Raw genomic sequence first — 13961 nt, forward strand, 5'->3', positions numbered from 1 at the left:
TCGCGAACGAGATAATTGGGCCACCGCATAGATTCCTCGAGGAGGCACAGAGGAGGTGGTTACGGTACAGGTGCGCATGGAAACTAGCTTCGAGGATCCCTTTAACGTTTAATGTCCTTTGCCTATGAATTTTCCAAGGGATCGCGTGCACCGAGTTAAATCCTGTTTACGCGATCCGTTTAATTGCGTTACAGCCTCCCTACAGCCGTGCACGCGCGTGTTCAGACACGTGGATCCTCCCGGCATGCCGAAAGATACCGATAGAGCTAATCTCGTCGCTTTGGATTAGTCGTTGCAATGACACAAAGAGCGCGCGCGGTTAATAAAATTTGCCGGATCCGCTTTCGATCTTCGATGTTCCTCCTCGTCGACGATGAATAAAAAGAAGAAGAGGAAGAAGAAGAAGGAGGAGAAGGAGGAAATGCAATCGAGGGTATGAATGGATATTAAAATGGTGGAAGAAGCGGAGAAGATGAAGATCGAATTTTTTTTGTATGGAAGAAATTATAATATCGACACGGTGATACCGAGGAATCTCGAGAAATTATTCGCTGCACGTGGCCGGGTATTAATACCCGATGCGAATATCGTTCGAGGGAAGAAATTCAGTTCGATACTTTCTAATATCTTCGAGCGATTAGACGGCGCAGGAACGAAGCTAGGTGATTGGCACAAGTTTTTCGACGACCTCCTTTCGAGGCGAAACTGGACGACGCAGCTTTGGAAAGAGAGAAGAGTGGCGTGCACGTGAGGAAAATCGACAAAGTTGCACGGATGCTTCTCTGCCATTGGTTCGATCGCAAAGTTTCGGATGATAAAATATTAACACCATAAAGCATACTATTAGGGATAGCATTAGACCGCACTAGTCTATTACAGATATAATCGTGGCCAGTCAATGTACCGAGATTCTAAATCATTGTCGGCGTGGCAGAACCTTTTCGTTCCGACCAATTGAACGTGAACGTAATTATTAGAGCAGAACAATGCGCGCCGCCAACACGCTGCGCGGTCAGCTCGGCTCGATGCGTTTTCAACGAATGCAAAACAAGCATTCAGAGTTTGATATTAAGAGGAAGTATATTATTCGGTGAACAACAATCCCCTCCCCCCCTCCCTTTGATTCGTATGCGAGGAATGCGACACGGAAGTATTCGATCGACTACGATTTTACGGATATGCACGCCTCTCTTTTTCGTAATAAAGCAAGGAAAATCGAAATTGCATAAAAATTCCTCGCGGAGGAATTTCATCGCGTAACGAATATTTCGCGGCTCGAATCGTATATATTTTGTCAACGCGCACAACTTTTCCTTTTCTGGGACAAGTTTTAAAACGAAACAATGTTTTAAAAATGAAATAAAATCGTCCACGATCTCGATCGATAAACATACAATTATTCTTTATAAGCTCGCATAAGTTTTACGATTCCGGACAGACGATATATTTCATTGGAAGTAATCCTCGCTGTACAAATAAACGAAGAAATCATAAATCATAATCTCTACGTCGGCTCTCATATTTTATGCTTAATCGTAAAGTTGGTTTGCTAATCATTGTAATCGATCTGTTTAAGAAGGTCTATTAACCAGTCAATCTGGCAAGAATTAATCGAGAGAATTTCTACGAGGATTTGTAATCGGAAGCGACACATTTCAATTTCTCATTTCTCGCTCGATTCCTTATCACCGCGTGAATTATCGTTTCTGTTTTGGCGGAGTTGGAGGCGTCGGTCGGTTGGACAACGTTGGCCTCAAATCCGAGCCTAAGAGCAGAATTTACACGAAGAAGGGGCGAGGACAGACAGCGTACCGGATCATTAATCAACGGAAGCACCGATGTATCGAGCACATGGACCGCTGTGACCAACATGGGAAACAACAACTATTTCACGCGATTGCGAAACGCGGATGCGAAGAGAAAGATATAATAAAGATAGAATTTGACGAAACGAAACGAAATATTTTTATATTCGAATTTCTGAATCGAAATTTACACCCCATTACGAAACCAATTTTCCTGTTTTCCTAGAGAAAAATAATAAACGACTACCGCTTCAGGAATACCGCTTTAAGAATAAATTTCGGTTTCAAGAGTCAACAATCGTACAATGTTAACATAAGCACAAGTCAAACATTATATTTGCGAATTTCATAAAATACCCGTCGACGGTAAAATACCCAACCCATTGTATCCATCTAAATATTTGCACGAATCTAAAGTATCGACGGTGTAAAATGTAAGAAGGAATTCCCGCTACAAATCGAATCTACATCTTCAAACAAGAAGAAGAGCGTGGAAGCATTATATCATTTCCATATGAATCCGATAACACGTCCGTGTTTTCGAAAAATCTTGGGGGGGGGTCAGGCACGATCGATAATTGAACGCCGCGTTTCGTTATTTGCATAAACGAAGAGAGAATGGGAAGGGCTGAGGTTGGAAATCGGCGATACCTCCATCCATTATGCGGGAAATAATGGGTCTCTCTTCATTATCTTTCCGTTCCCAACGAGTGGAACGAGTGGATCATTTTCAACGAAGAAGAATCCTATAATTCTGACAACGCGTCTCATTACAAACACGCGAAACTGCTGAAAATGGGAAATAAGAAGGGGGAAAACGTCGCGGGACCGTCAACCTCGTACCTTTATCGACGAATACCTCTCTCTCTCTCTCTCTCTCTCTCGCGCGCGCGTTCCAATTTCATTTTGTACGCCTTACTAACTCCTCTACGACCTTAATCTCGTGCCGCTGTGAAATTTCACGCGAGTTTCCGCAACCGGTCGGCGTGCACGCGCGAATATTCGTCAGAGCCGGTGTAAACACGAGCGATAACGAGGCACTGGTAGCTGAGTATTGAGTTCAAGATTTCGCCTCGATAAAGCTTCTGCCTCTTAAATGGTAAAAGTAACGAAGAGCGGGTTAATTTCTTGCTGCGAAGTCTAACAAGGGTGGGTGTGTGTAAGGTTGCTTACAGATCCAGAACTGTTTCTTTTCTTTTTTTCCTCGAATATTAATAAAAAAAACGACGTTCTCTCGTGTTTATAGAATGAAAAACGCGGTGTATCTAGGATCTGAAATCAATCGGGTAATCCAATTTTGTATGAACGGACGGATTCGAAGTTTCGAAGTTCACATGCACATTTGCCAAGGGAACTTCTATCGGTAAACGATGAAGCTTCGATAAGGATTCTTAAAAAAAGAGGAGCATACGACGTGTCTCTCTAATTGTTATTTAGGTTAAAGCTTTCGTATGGAAGCTCGATGATTAAAAAAAATACAAAATGTGGGAAAAAGTGTATCGAAAATCGACATCCGTTTCCGAGATGGAAAAGAAAATAACGGACACATATTCGTAGCGTCACATCATTTTCGTCCTTGCTTCGTCTATTGGTTATCCGGGCAAAAATGGGAAAAAATAAATTCGGGAATCGTGCTTTCCGCGCGATTAAAAAAAAATCTTTCGAAAAACTCTCTCTCTGCACGTGATATTGGAATGGAATGCCGATTAATTCGGATCTGGTACTAGAAGACGAAGCTGCTTTAAGGCGAGACCGCATCCAACGCTAATTGCAACGCAATACCGCGCAATTCCTCCGCTCCGTAATTAGTATTCTCTATGCGCCGCACGCTACTTGGCAATTGTCTATTAATTATATCGAATCGATAGCCCCTCGGCAATCGATGTCAGTTAGTCGTCGGAAGATTGGACGGTCGCCGTTCTAATTATTCTCGAACGGGCAACTCTCTTCAATTTGATCGACAATAATCGACAATTGGAGAATCGTCTCGAGATATCCGGGGAAGAAAACGGACATCTGGATAATTCCTTGAGACGATTATATCTCTCTGTCGGAGAGACGTGATATGATGACGGGGTAAGGGGTTTGAGTAAGTTTTCACCGAAGGAGCCGTGAATTCCTCGGGGCGATTGATATTCTCCCTCCATGTCACGAAGAGACCGACAAATTCGCCGCCTCGAGCAAATAATCACGCGTCCCAGGATCGTGGATGGGACCAATAAATTTCCCCGGCTACGACTACTTTATCTCGACATCCTACTCAACATATTCGCTGTCGGAAATCGAATGAACGAATGAACGATGTCTCGCCGCGTCTCGCAACATTATCCGCATTCATAATCTACGATTCTCTTCTTTTCGATTTTTCGCCCAACGAAATATTCCACGATACACGACGCGTCGAAATATATTCAACGTTGACGTTGAATAGAATTGATAAATCGGAATAATAAAAGAAGATCAAAGAGGAGACGTATATACGCAACGATATTATAACGTAAGGAGATTTTCTTTTTTTTCTTTTTTTCTTCTTTGGATTACGTATAAATAAAGAATGATATACGTTTATCCAGCACAAAGGATTGACTCACCGTCGAAAATCGTCTGTTTTCCGAGCCAGTATCGGAACTATTATCGCGAGATTGCGCAATAACGTCTTTTGACAGCTCTGCTCCACAAAGAAATTTCACGCTAACGAGAACCAGCCTTTATTTCGGTACACGGTTATTTCGGGACACGGATACTACAGTGAAGCGAATAAACGTAGAATAGAAGAAAAAGTACGTGCGTGCATTCGTTCTTCTTTCTGGAAATCAACCTATCTCCGCGAGATTCTCCATATATTGGTTGTATATCTCGATAAGAGATACAACTATCGGTTACCATAGGGGATAATCTTGGAAGAAGAAGAAGAGAAATCGTTCGATTCGTCGGAAACGCAAACGTCGGTTTCAAACGTCGGGCCGGAAGGAATTTATAAATTCCGTGTACTCGAGCGAGACAATTTGTAAAACAGGAACGGTTTCGAGAAAACATTGACATTCCACCGCATTGGCGTATTGGAACGACTGTTGCGTTCCGATTGTTGTTCCGCAAAAAGCCACTTCAATTAAATTAAAATATCGCAAATTTTACGGGACAGGATTTTAATCTTCGAATACGGGACGCAGAAATTAAATTTCATTTACGGTAGGAGTAGTAATCATCGCACGAGCGAAAATAATGCGATGACGAAAATTGCAACGCGTCTGAACAATGGCCTTTTCAGCATTATTACGAACGTATCGGGTGACGGTTTATTTTCGTGTAGCATGCGATAATCATGATTGATGAAACAATGATATTATGATCGATGACAATTTATGCATTCAGTATTCTTATCCGTCCAGTCTCGGCTTTATTATTCTACCTCATATAATATCAATTTGCACGTCGATATATACGAAGACGTTCGATTTCCACATTTCCAGAATAATCTAAATAATACACACGTAAATGGGTGATTTAATCGAATAACACGAAACAATGCTACGGTTATGGAAGAATGTGTCACGGAGCTGTATGTCACGAATATATTATTATATACGATTATTTGTTCCAAGAATCTTTCGATTCATTCTGTTACATGCATTTTCTCTGTCGAGGAAGAATCGATCTATTATCCATAAATTCCTCAGAATTTTCACTATCAAAATTCTCTCGATATCGTTTATATTATATAATTAACATAAAGATAAATAAATATGAAAATAGACGAGCAATATCGAGATCTTTGAGACGATATCGAAAATACGAAAAAGAAACCGTTAGCAGGTCGCTAAATTTTCATAGGATCCATGAAAACCTGACCGTAAAGTGTCTCTCGAACGACGTTCATGAATTTAATTCACGATACAATTTTGAAGTATCTACGAGGAATCGACAGGTAAGCGATATCGATCTCCCTTTTTTTTCTTTTTTCTTTTTTCTATCACCCGAAGTGACGGAGTTACATACTCGGTGAGACATTCCGTGTTACAGAAAAAGAATGTGTGCGTTATTGAGTAAGGATATACCAGAGAGTTAAAGATATTTCGGTCGGCATGACACATCGAAATCCGGACGAACGGTGTCGCTAAGTTTGAGAGACGGCTTGACTTTGCCTTGGCAAAGTTCAAACGAACGGATGATTTTCGTTGGATGGAAAAAAAAAAGAAAATAAACCTTATACAAAACCAATGATAGTATCTTTAATATCATAAGACGAAAAAAAATATCTAGCGATCTCTACAGACAGAATATGATGGACATCGTAGCTCCAATTCGATAAATCATTTTTTCTAAACTTTATTCGATCAATTAAACGCGTATTACCGTCGTTGAAAGTATCGCAAGTAGTTGCACATTGATCTCAACTATCCGAGCTATTCGATGGAAAATAACTCTTCGCGGGTTAGCATTGACGTTATCGATCCGATGTAACTTCCGTTTTTAACTTAGTGGTGACCATTATCGTTGGTAGGAAAGGGCGATCGAATGAATTTTACGAGATTACCAAGCCGGCGATGAGATTAATGACGGATTTCTGTTCTACTCCGAGAGGAACAAACGAGATTGGTGATACTACTACTACTAGATTCCGACTACGGATCAAGATAACGGTTCTTCGAACCTCTCTCTCTCTCTCTCTCCTCCAGATTCCATCCTCTCGATCACCTGTGCTCTTTAAGGATGCTCTCAATACGACAGCGACAAGATAGATTTGTGAAACCCAGGTGACAAAGAACAATAGGATTAAATCGTATGCGAACGCGATGTACGTGCATGCACTCTTTTTCTCCTTCGTTCCCTCGTTGAATATTTCATGGAAAGGGAACAAAAAGAAAACGGTCTCGAACGTTCTTGATCATGAAGCATGCCAGTAAAGACAGTGATATAAATGTATGTGTATATATTTTTTTTTGTACCCCATTTGTCTTAAAAAAACGACAAATTGAACTAGCGAGCGCGCTTCCACGAGAGCTGGAGAATCGAGAAATCGAATAGAATCTGTATGCATTATGGGGCACGAAGCACATTAATATTCCAACTACGCGAATTTATTTCTGCTCGGGGTGTAACTTAATCAACATTAACAACGAGAAAGACCGTTTTTCCTTCCCTATTCCTACCTTCTTCTATAAAGAAAATGATCAACGGAAATAAGGAAGAGGAGAATTAAAGCTCGAACGAAAAACCATTGGATACGTAAATGTTCCCTCGTTGTAAATGTTTCCTTAAACTATCGGAGAAATTTCTAGAGTATCTTGCTCGAGTCGATCGACTACGAAAATACGACACAGAATGGAAATGTGTCGATACATATTTTAATACTGACCTATAGGACTGACCGCAAGGATTGCTACTTTATCGTGGAAATACTACGCGTACCGTTGACCTTTCCCAAATCGATTTTCTCGACAAATGGAACAGAATTCTTCCTAGAGACAATCGTCTTTCCTTCTCTTTTGATGAAACCGACCGGGGATTATATTCGAAGAAGAACAAATTCGGTATAATTCGAATCGTACGATCTTATTACTCCTGATTTATATTTACGTTGTACTTTGGCAGATTTATATTCGAGTGAGATTTTGAAGTTGAAATTGATGAGGATTTTTAGGAGGAATTGGATGAGAATAAAGAATAACCAATTCTTGATGAAATTAATAGCTACGTTGAAATATTTTCCAAATATGAATGTCATTAACGTGTGAAGTATTATAGCTTGAGCTATAAGACATTAAATATAAAATTTATTTTTAAGATAAATTTAAAATGGGAAAAAATAAAAAAAAAAATAGGAAAATTGCAATTATTTTGAATATTTCGATACTTGTGTTATAACATCGATCAAGGCGATTGATCGGACGAAATAATGTACAAGATAAAGAAATTGTTTATGGGAAATAATAGCGCGTAAGTTCAATATCTTGATCACGATGCGCCGACGCATATCGTGTGAAGATATGATTGGCATACATGCATATGTAACACATTACGTCTACCGTTACATCATCTGTGGCATGTGTTCTCAGCAGCATGCAGTGCTAGCAACCGTGAAACGAAGGTCACGAAGTAGTTCACGTGACAATGACCTATCCTATTTGTCAAATTTTATCATTTTTCTCTAAAACGTAACATTAATAATTGGTACAAAAATAATCAATAAATATAATGAATAAAAGTAAATGATTTAAAAAAAAAAAAGAAAAAGAATTGAAAATAAACAAATGATTTGAATAATATGTGTTAAATTGTTATATTAAATAATTATGTTAAATAATTTGATTAAAAAATATGATAATTGCACGTATAACGATTATATGCGCTATAATATTTTTATTCATAAATGTCTATGCTTCGTTACCAATATTATACAATAACAATTTAACGACTATATTTCAATTCATCATTTGAATCCGTAAATATAGTTCATACGATAGTGATTTATTGCTTGAGCATTTCGTGTTGCTCTCCATACACATATAACTAGAATATATATAGCATGTATATATCTTATAACTGAATAAAATAACCACTCTGAAAACATTTCTCAATAAAAAGAGGTAAAATTATTTTTACCGAAATGAAAACGAAATGAAAAAGCACTTAGAATTTTCTGGATTATTTAACAAAAGCATGTGTATATTTTGAATAGAATATGGAGAAATATTTTCAGTTGCTTTTATATATTTTAAAAAACAAAAACACAATTAATTACATATTTTAATAAAAAAAAGAATAACTTCTAATAATCACCGATACATAAGTATCAATGTATTTTCTCGTACCTTCGAAACCCTCGCCGGATACATTCGGTTAATATAACGTTAACGGAATGTCTAGGGATCGATTTCAGGACGAAAACGTCGCTCCAAACAAATGTTTTGTAAACGCATAGGAGCCGTCGGCCAAAGACTTCTAAGTCCACAACGCGTCCGAGCACAGTGTTGCTATTATCTGGTTTGTTTCTCTCAATATCTCATAGGTCACCATATAAAGATGAAACTGCCCTTCAAGATAATCGTAGACAGAGAGCATCGCGACAACGCCTCGTCTCGCGCTGATAACGCGATGGAAATTATCGACCCCGGTTCACCGACGGGGGTTTGTTTTGAACGTGCATCCTCGCGCACAGCCGTCGCCAATAACGACGATAGAACAGGCAAGCCTTTCCACGACGGTGGCGACGGCGTCGTCGATGATTCCGAATCGTATAAAACGGAATAAAGAGCACACGTACGAGATAACAGGTTGCTGCCGAAACACGAGCCACGTATCAGGCTAACGTGCGTTTCGTATTATACACGACACGACCACGACACGAGACAATCTCCTTCGAGAGCGCGCGCATCGCCCATTGTTTCGACGCGGTGGCGGTGATATGGGTAAAAGCGACCGGATAAATGGCGACTTTCCCCCCTCCGCTCGCGACCGCCTCACGGGTTGTAAATCTCACGCGACACGCCGAAACGCACGCGTTCACCGTACGAGTATACGAACGTTTAAATAACGGAAATATCGTCTGACAAGAATTGAACGACGTTTCATTGAAAAAATACCTCGACCAAATCTAATATATAAACTACTCACCCTGTGACCAGATTCTTCGAGTCGCTGCCTCTTGGAGTGTGGTCCGTCTCCGTTGAACGCCATCCTGGGGCTCGGCACCGGGCAATTACTTTTAAAAGCGGGACACTCGGTGCTACGACGACACGTCCGTGTGTATACCGCGCGGCTCTCTACCGTGTCGACGATCTCGTGCGCGGGCGGGGAGGGGGGAGGAAGGAGAAAATAATCGGTAGGACACGACGCGAACGCGACGAGAACAGACAAACGCGCGAGAGCGGCTTAAGGGAAACTGGATCTCGATGTTGCTGGAGAGGAACGTCTCTGCCTCTAACGAAGTAGCCGGCCACCGCAGCGCTATCTACCGACGCCGCGATTCGAATACTGACGAATCTTTAAGGCGGAACCGCGCGCATGCGCTCCTATCATTTGCCCCACTTCCGGATTGGTCCGCCTATCGTTGATCGCGTCATGCGTTCGAACGGTAAAATTATCACTAAATAATGAGTCAAAAGAACAATTATAAAACATAATGATGCTTTCCGATATAGTTTTTAAAAATCGTTACGATTGTAGATCGAAGAATAGAAAACTAAAATATATTATTCATATATCAACAATAATTAAATGATATTGTCCAATCAAAGGCACATCGTGATCTGGAACGACTTTGATTCATGGACGCGGGAAGTGCAATTGTAAGAATCTTTACATTGATTAAAGATGGAAGAGGTGGGCAGGATTTATCGGTAAATAATTAAAAACTGTAAACTAATTAGTTATTTTTCCTAGACATTAACACTAAATTTCGTGGTGACAGTCTACTATCGAACACTGGTTTTAGTGTTGGTGTCAAATTTTTTTCCGACAGAAATAAAAATCTGTCATAAAGCACAATGGTTTCCACTAATGGCGCCAACATCATTCGAAGCGATCCAAACACTATAACTTGTTGCCATCGTTTTAAGAAACCAATAATTTCCGAATCATTAATATCAGAATCTTTTGGTTGCAAATAACTATCAAAATTTGCAGTAGCTGCATTGCAATATCTAAAAGAATACAAGATATTTTTATATATTTTTCCGTTTCGTGCTGTTTAACGTTTGACGTTTTATTTATCAAATGTCAATCACTTAACTGTTCAAATGACATTCCTTTTGATACTTTAACATTTCTGAATTGGCTATGACGTAATTTTTCATTTTTTTTTACTAAAATAGTTTCTAAAGCTGCTCTATAAGTATGTACCTAAAACAAACAAACAAATTAATAATACTTATTGAAATATATATATTTTTATTAATTCACTCAACTATTAAATCTTCATAATTTCCATTCTTTAATTTGTCACAATATTTCTCAATAGCATGGCAAGCTACTTCTAATGATGTATAAGTTAGTGAATGATTTTTACACAACAGGTACTTGCTAAGTGGATAACCTTTTAATCCGCTTATTTCTGATCTAAAAATTAACTATATGTGTTATATAATATAATAATTTTTAATAAAAACCATTTTGATATAAATACAATATATACGAACTGTATTGTTAGTTTCATGTAACAACATCCTACGATACAAATAAATTTGGCTTCTTTTCTAGATGAGTAAAGCTTTAATAATATAGGAGCTAAATCCCCACAAGGATGAAGTCCTATAAGTCCAAATTCAGTTTCTGTTTCACTTAAATCAAATTCATTCTTAAATAATTCTTTTAATTGTCTAATTAGTTCTGATTCGACTAAATTTGAAGGTTCTAGTTTAGCTGTAAAGTGTTGAGGACATTTTTGATAGAAAGAAGGTATATGCTTTCTTATAGACATCAACAATTCTTGATCCCATTTTCTGAAACAAAATCAAATCATTATCATCAATTTTATATATACTATTATATCATAATCATTTATATACCTAGCTTGTTGTAACAATATACAATCTTGTTCAATACAAGTAACGTACAATCCATATTGAAAAGCTAATATACGAGCTAAATGACCCATCCCAGATCCAATATCAACAATACATTTGCAACTAGCTTCATAGGCACATTCTGCGCATACTTGTGCTATTTCATGTATCTCGTATCTTTTTTTTTTTTTAATATGTTTTGAAAATAAATTATTAAATTTGTGATTTTGAAAATATAACTTGTCAAAATTATCATTTTTATTCATTGTAAAAGTATCATTATAATTATTATTGGTTTTCGTTTTATTAGATTCACAAGCCATAATACTTTTTGGATCTTCATTATCTCTATTTACTTGTAAAATATTTGCTACTTGGCGAAGTGCAAGCAATGTTAAGGGCCATACACGTGTGCTGTAACACAATTTAAAAACTATACATATATATAATGTTATATGCAATACATGTTAAGTTCGAACAACATAGTGTCAATATTCACCACGAGATGTCTCCTGATAACCATTTTCCAAATTCTTGCGGAGGCGTATCTTGTAATGCAAACTTCCAACTTTCTGGTAATTTGTCCCATAATTTGTCTTGAAAAAAATCCTGTATTTAAAAAAGACAGTCTATACATTTTAGTAAAATTACTACTTAAGAATATATTTTATAATGGACAATACACATTTACATCGAATTACTATACATCAGAAAGAATACAACATGGTATTCGAATACAACATGCCGGTATGAGATTTATTTTTAATATTATTTACATACCACAATATAAGAATTTAATAACCAACCATATAAGTCTAGAACACAAAATATTTGGTCAATCGTGACACGAATTCTGGTACAAACTTTACATGTGCACCGAATGTCAGTAGGTGCAGCCATTATTGCAGTGAAATAACCGCGTAAATTTAACTGATCGTTCCACGTGGTTCTAATTTTCTTATAAAAGTATCGTTTCTAAATCAATATTATTTATCAATATCAAAGTTTATGTATAATTGATTGATTCTCGATTAACAATTTATTGTCATTAGATATTATATATACATATATAATTATATATAATCAACATAATATTTATTTATTAACCATAAATTATCGAATTACATATATTTTGTATATGTATGTATGTAAAATTTAAAAAGTAATTCTTCACAAAGAAAATAGAAAGTCCAGTGAATATGACGCTGACTATTTCTTTTTGTTTAATCCCGCATATGCTGTCTAATTATATAACGTAGTTATGAGGATATGCATAGGTGCCAATGATATGGCCGATATAACAAATTTTGTTCAAAAGAAAGTTAACGATAACGAGAAAAACTGCCAGACACAAAAAGATAATTTATTTAGTTTTTTATTTCTAACCAAGATATCGATCAAACGAGTTCAGGAAATGATCAAATCGAAAGCAATTTTCTCACACAGTCGTATAAAATTTTAATATGTCATCCACAAAATCTTATGAAACAGCAAGCATCTTCCGCCGTTTCAATACAAAAGACAAAGGAAATGAGAATTGTTTGTTTGCTTTATTTATTAATTAAAAGATCGGATGCTCTTCTTGCTATGTCCCACTTTACGCCACTTTCACTCTTCAACAGTTACGTTATTGCTCATGAGCACACTGCTCTCCAAGAGTGCTATATAGTCACAAACTATTATACGTATACGATCGTAGAAGGAGAACTGTATCATCTGCCATTCTATATCCCTAGACTTTCATGAGAAACTGAGCAACTAAGATTCCTGCAATCGTTTCTTAAATGTTGTTTCACAAGTTGGTGTTGCAATTATTACTAAATGCTTTAATAAAGCTATTTTTTTTTTACTATTTATTTTATTTATGCGTTTTTGATCATTTTAAACAAAATAATTAATCTTGAACGATCTCGTCTAATTTATAAATTTTATAAAAAAAAAAAAAATAATAGCATTTTAAAAATTCAGAAATACAAATTTTTTTTTCCAGGTGAATAACATCCATAAAAGATATATCTTTATACAATTTGAAAATCACTGACCATTCAATTCTTTGCTCATCTTGTTCGATTCTCTTGGTCGTTGTTTGGACCTCTTACGCCAACATAAGTGAAAGTTTTCAAGTAGGACGAGCGAAACGTCGAATCCCGTTGGTGCGTGGATATTTGCTAAATGCTTATCCCGGTGGTTACCTGGTCCATCGAAATCGTTAAATGTCAATGTACTCTGACAGTACTTCTCACTTAATTTCAAAATTCACTGGACAAACCGTCGAATGATCGTTAAATATTAAAGTTCAAAAGTGAATATTGAGAAGGATCAAAAAGGTCTACGAGGAATTGTTTTAAACAAATCCATCTTACGAATCATAAGATAGATCAATCTGGAATTCACGTTACGCAAGTATGAGAACTTTACATCATCAGAGCTTTTGCAACTAAGGGTTTTACCAGGTCATCCTTATTTAACTGACATTCTAGATTTCTACCTTTCACAGCAACTGAACATGATTTACGGAAAAGAGTGCACGCGATGTTTTCACATCAATATAAAATTGTTGGAAAATTTCTGATTGTCTCTATTAAAAAAAAGAAGAAACACGTAATCGTAGATAATCTAAAACAAGATATATAGAAATTAAAAATATATATAG

General features: G+C 37.2%; 2 protein-coding genes across 4 annotated transcripts in view; both read right to left on the reverse strand.

Moving 5' to 3' along the window:
• LOC410674 (heterogeneous nuclear ribonucleoprotein L) overlaps positions 1-9839 on the reverse strand; it is a 142135-nt gene extending 132296 nt beyond the window's left edge. For 2 of the 3 annotated variants that reach the window (XM_006571376.3, XM_006571375.3), the window contains exon 1: positions 9420-9839. In XM_006571376.3, coding sequence (XP_006571439.1) covers positions 9420-9482 — 63 coding nt within the window. In that variant the 5' untranslated portion in view covers positions 9483-9839. Of the gene's footprint in view, positions 1-8617; positions 8750-9419 lie in introns of those variants that run through there. The other variant, XM_003251682.4, reaches the window with a different exon arrangement.
• A 313-nt stretch (positions 9840-10152) lies between these two features.
• Positions 10153-12249, reverse strand: LOC410673 (protein RRNAD1). The gene is made up of 7 exons (XM_394150.7): positions 12089-12249; positions 11808-11917; positions 11312-11722; positions 10943-11245; positions 10712-10862; positions 10537-10646; positions 10153-10447 (listed from the first exon to the last, which is right to left on the reverse strand). The coding sequence occupies exons 1-7, from the start codon at positions 12206-12208 to the stop codon at positions 10171-10173; spliced, it is 1482 nt and encodes a 493-aa protein (XP_394150.4). The 5' UTR covers positions 12209-12249; the 3' UTR covers positions 10153-10170.
• Between the last annotated feature and the right edge of the window lie 1712 nt (positions 12250-13961).

Source organism: Apis mellifera, linkage group LG1 (genome assembly GCF_003254395.2).
Source record: "Apis mellifera strain DH4 linkage group LG1, Amel_HAv3.1, whole genome shotgun sequence".
NCBI lineage: Eukaryota > Metazoa > Arthropoda > Insecta > Hymenoptera > Apidae > Apis > Apis mellifera.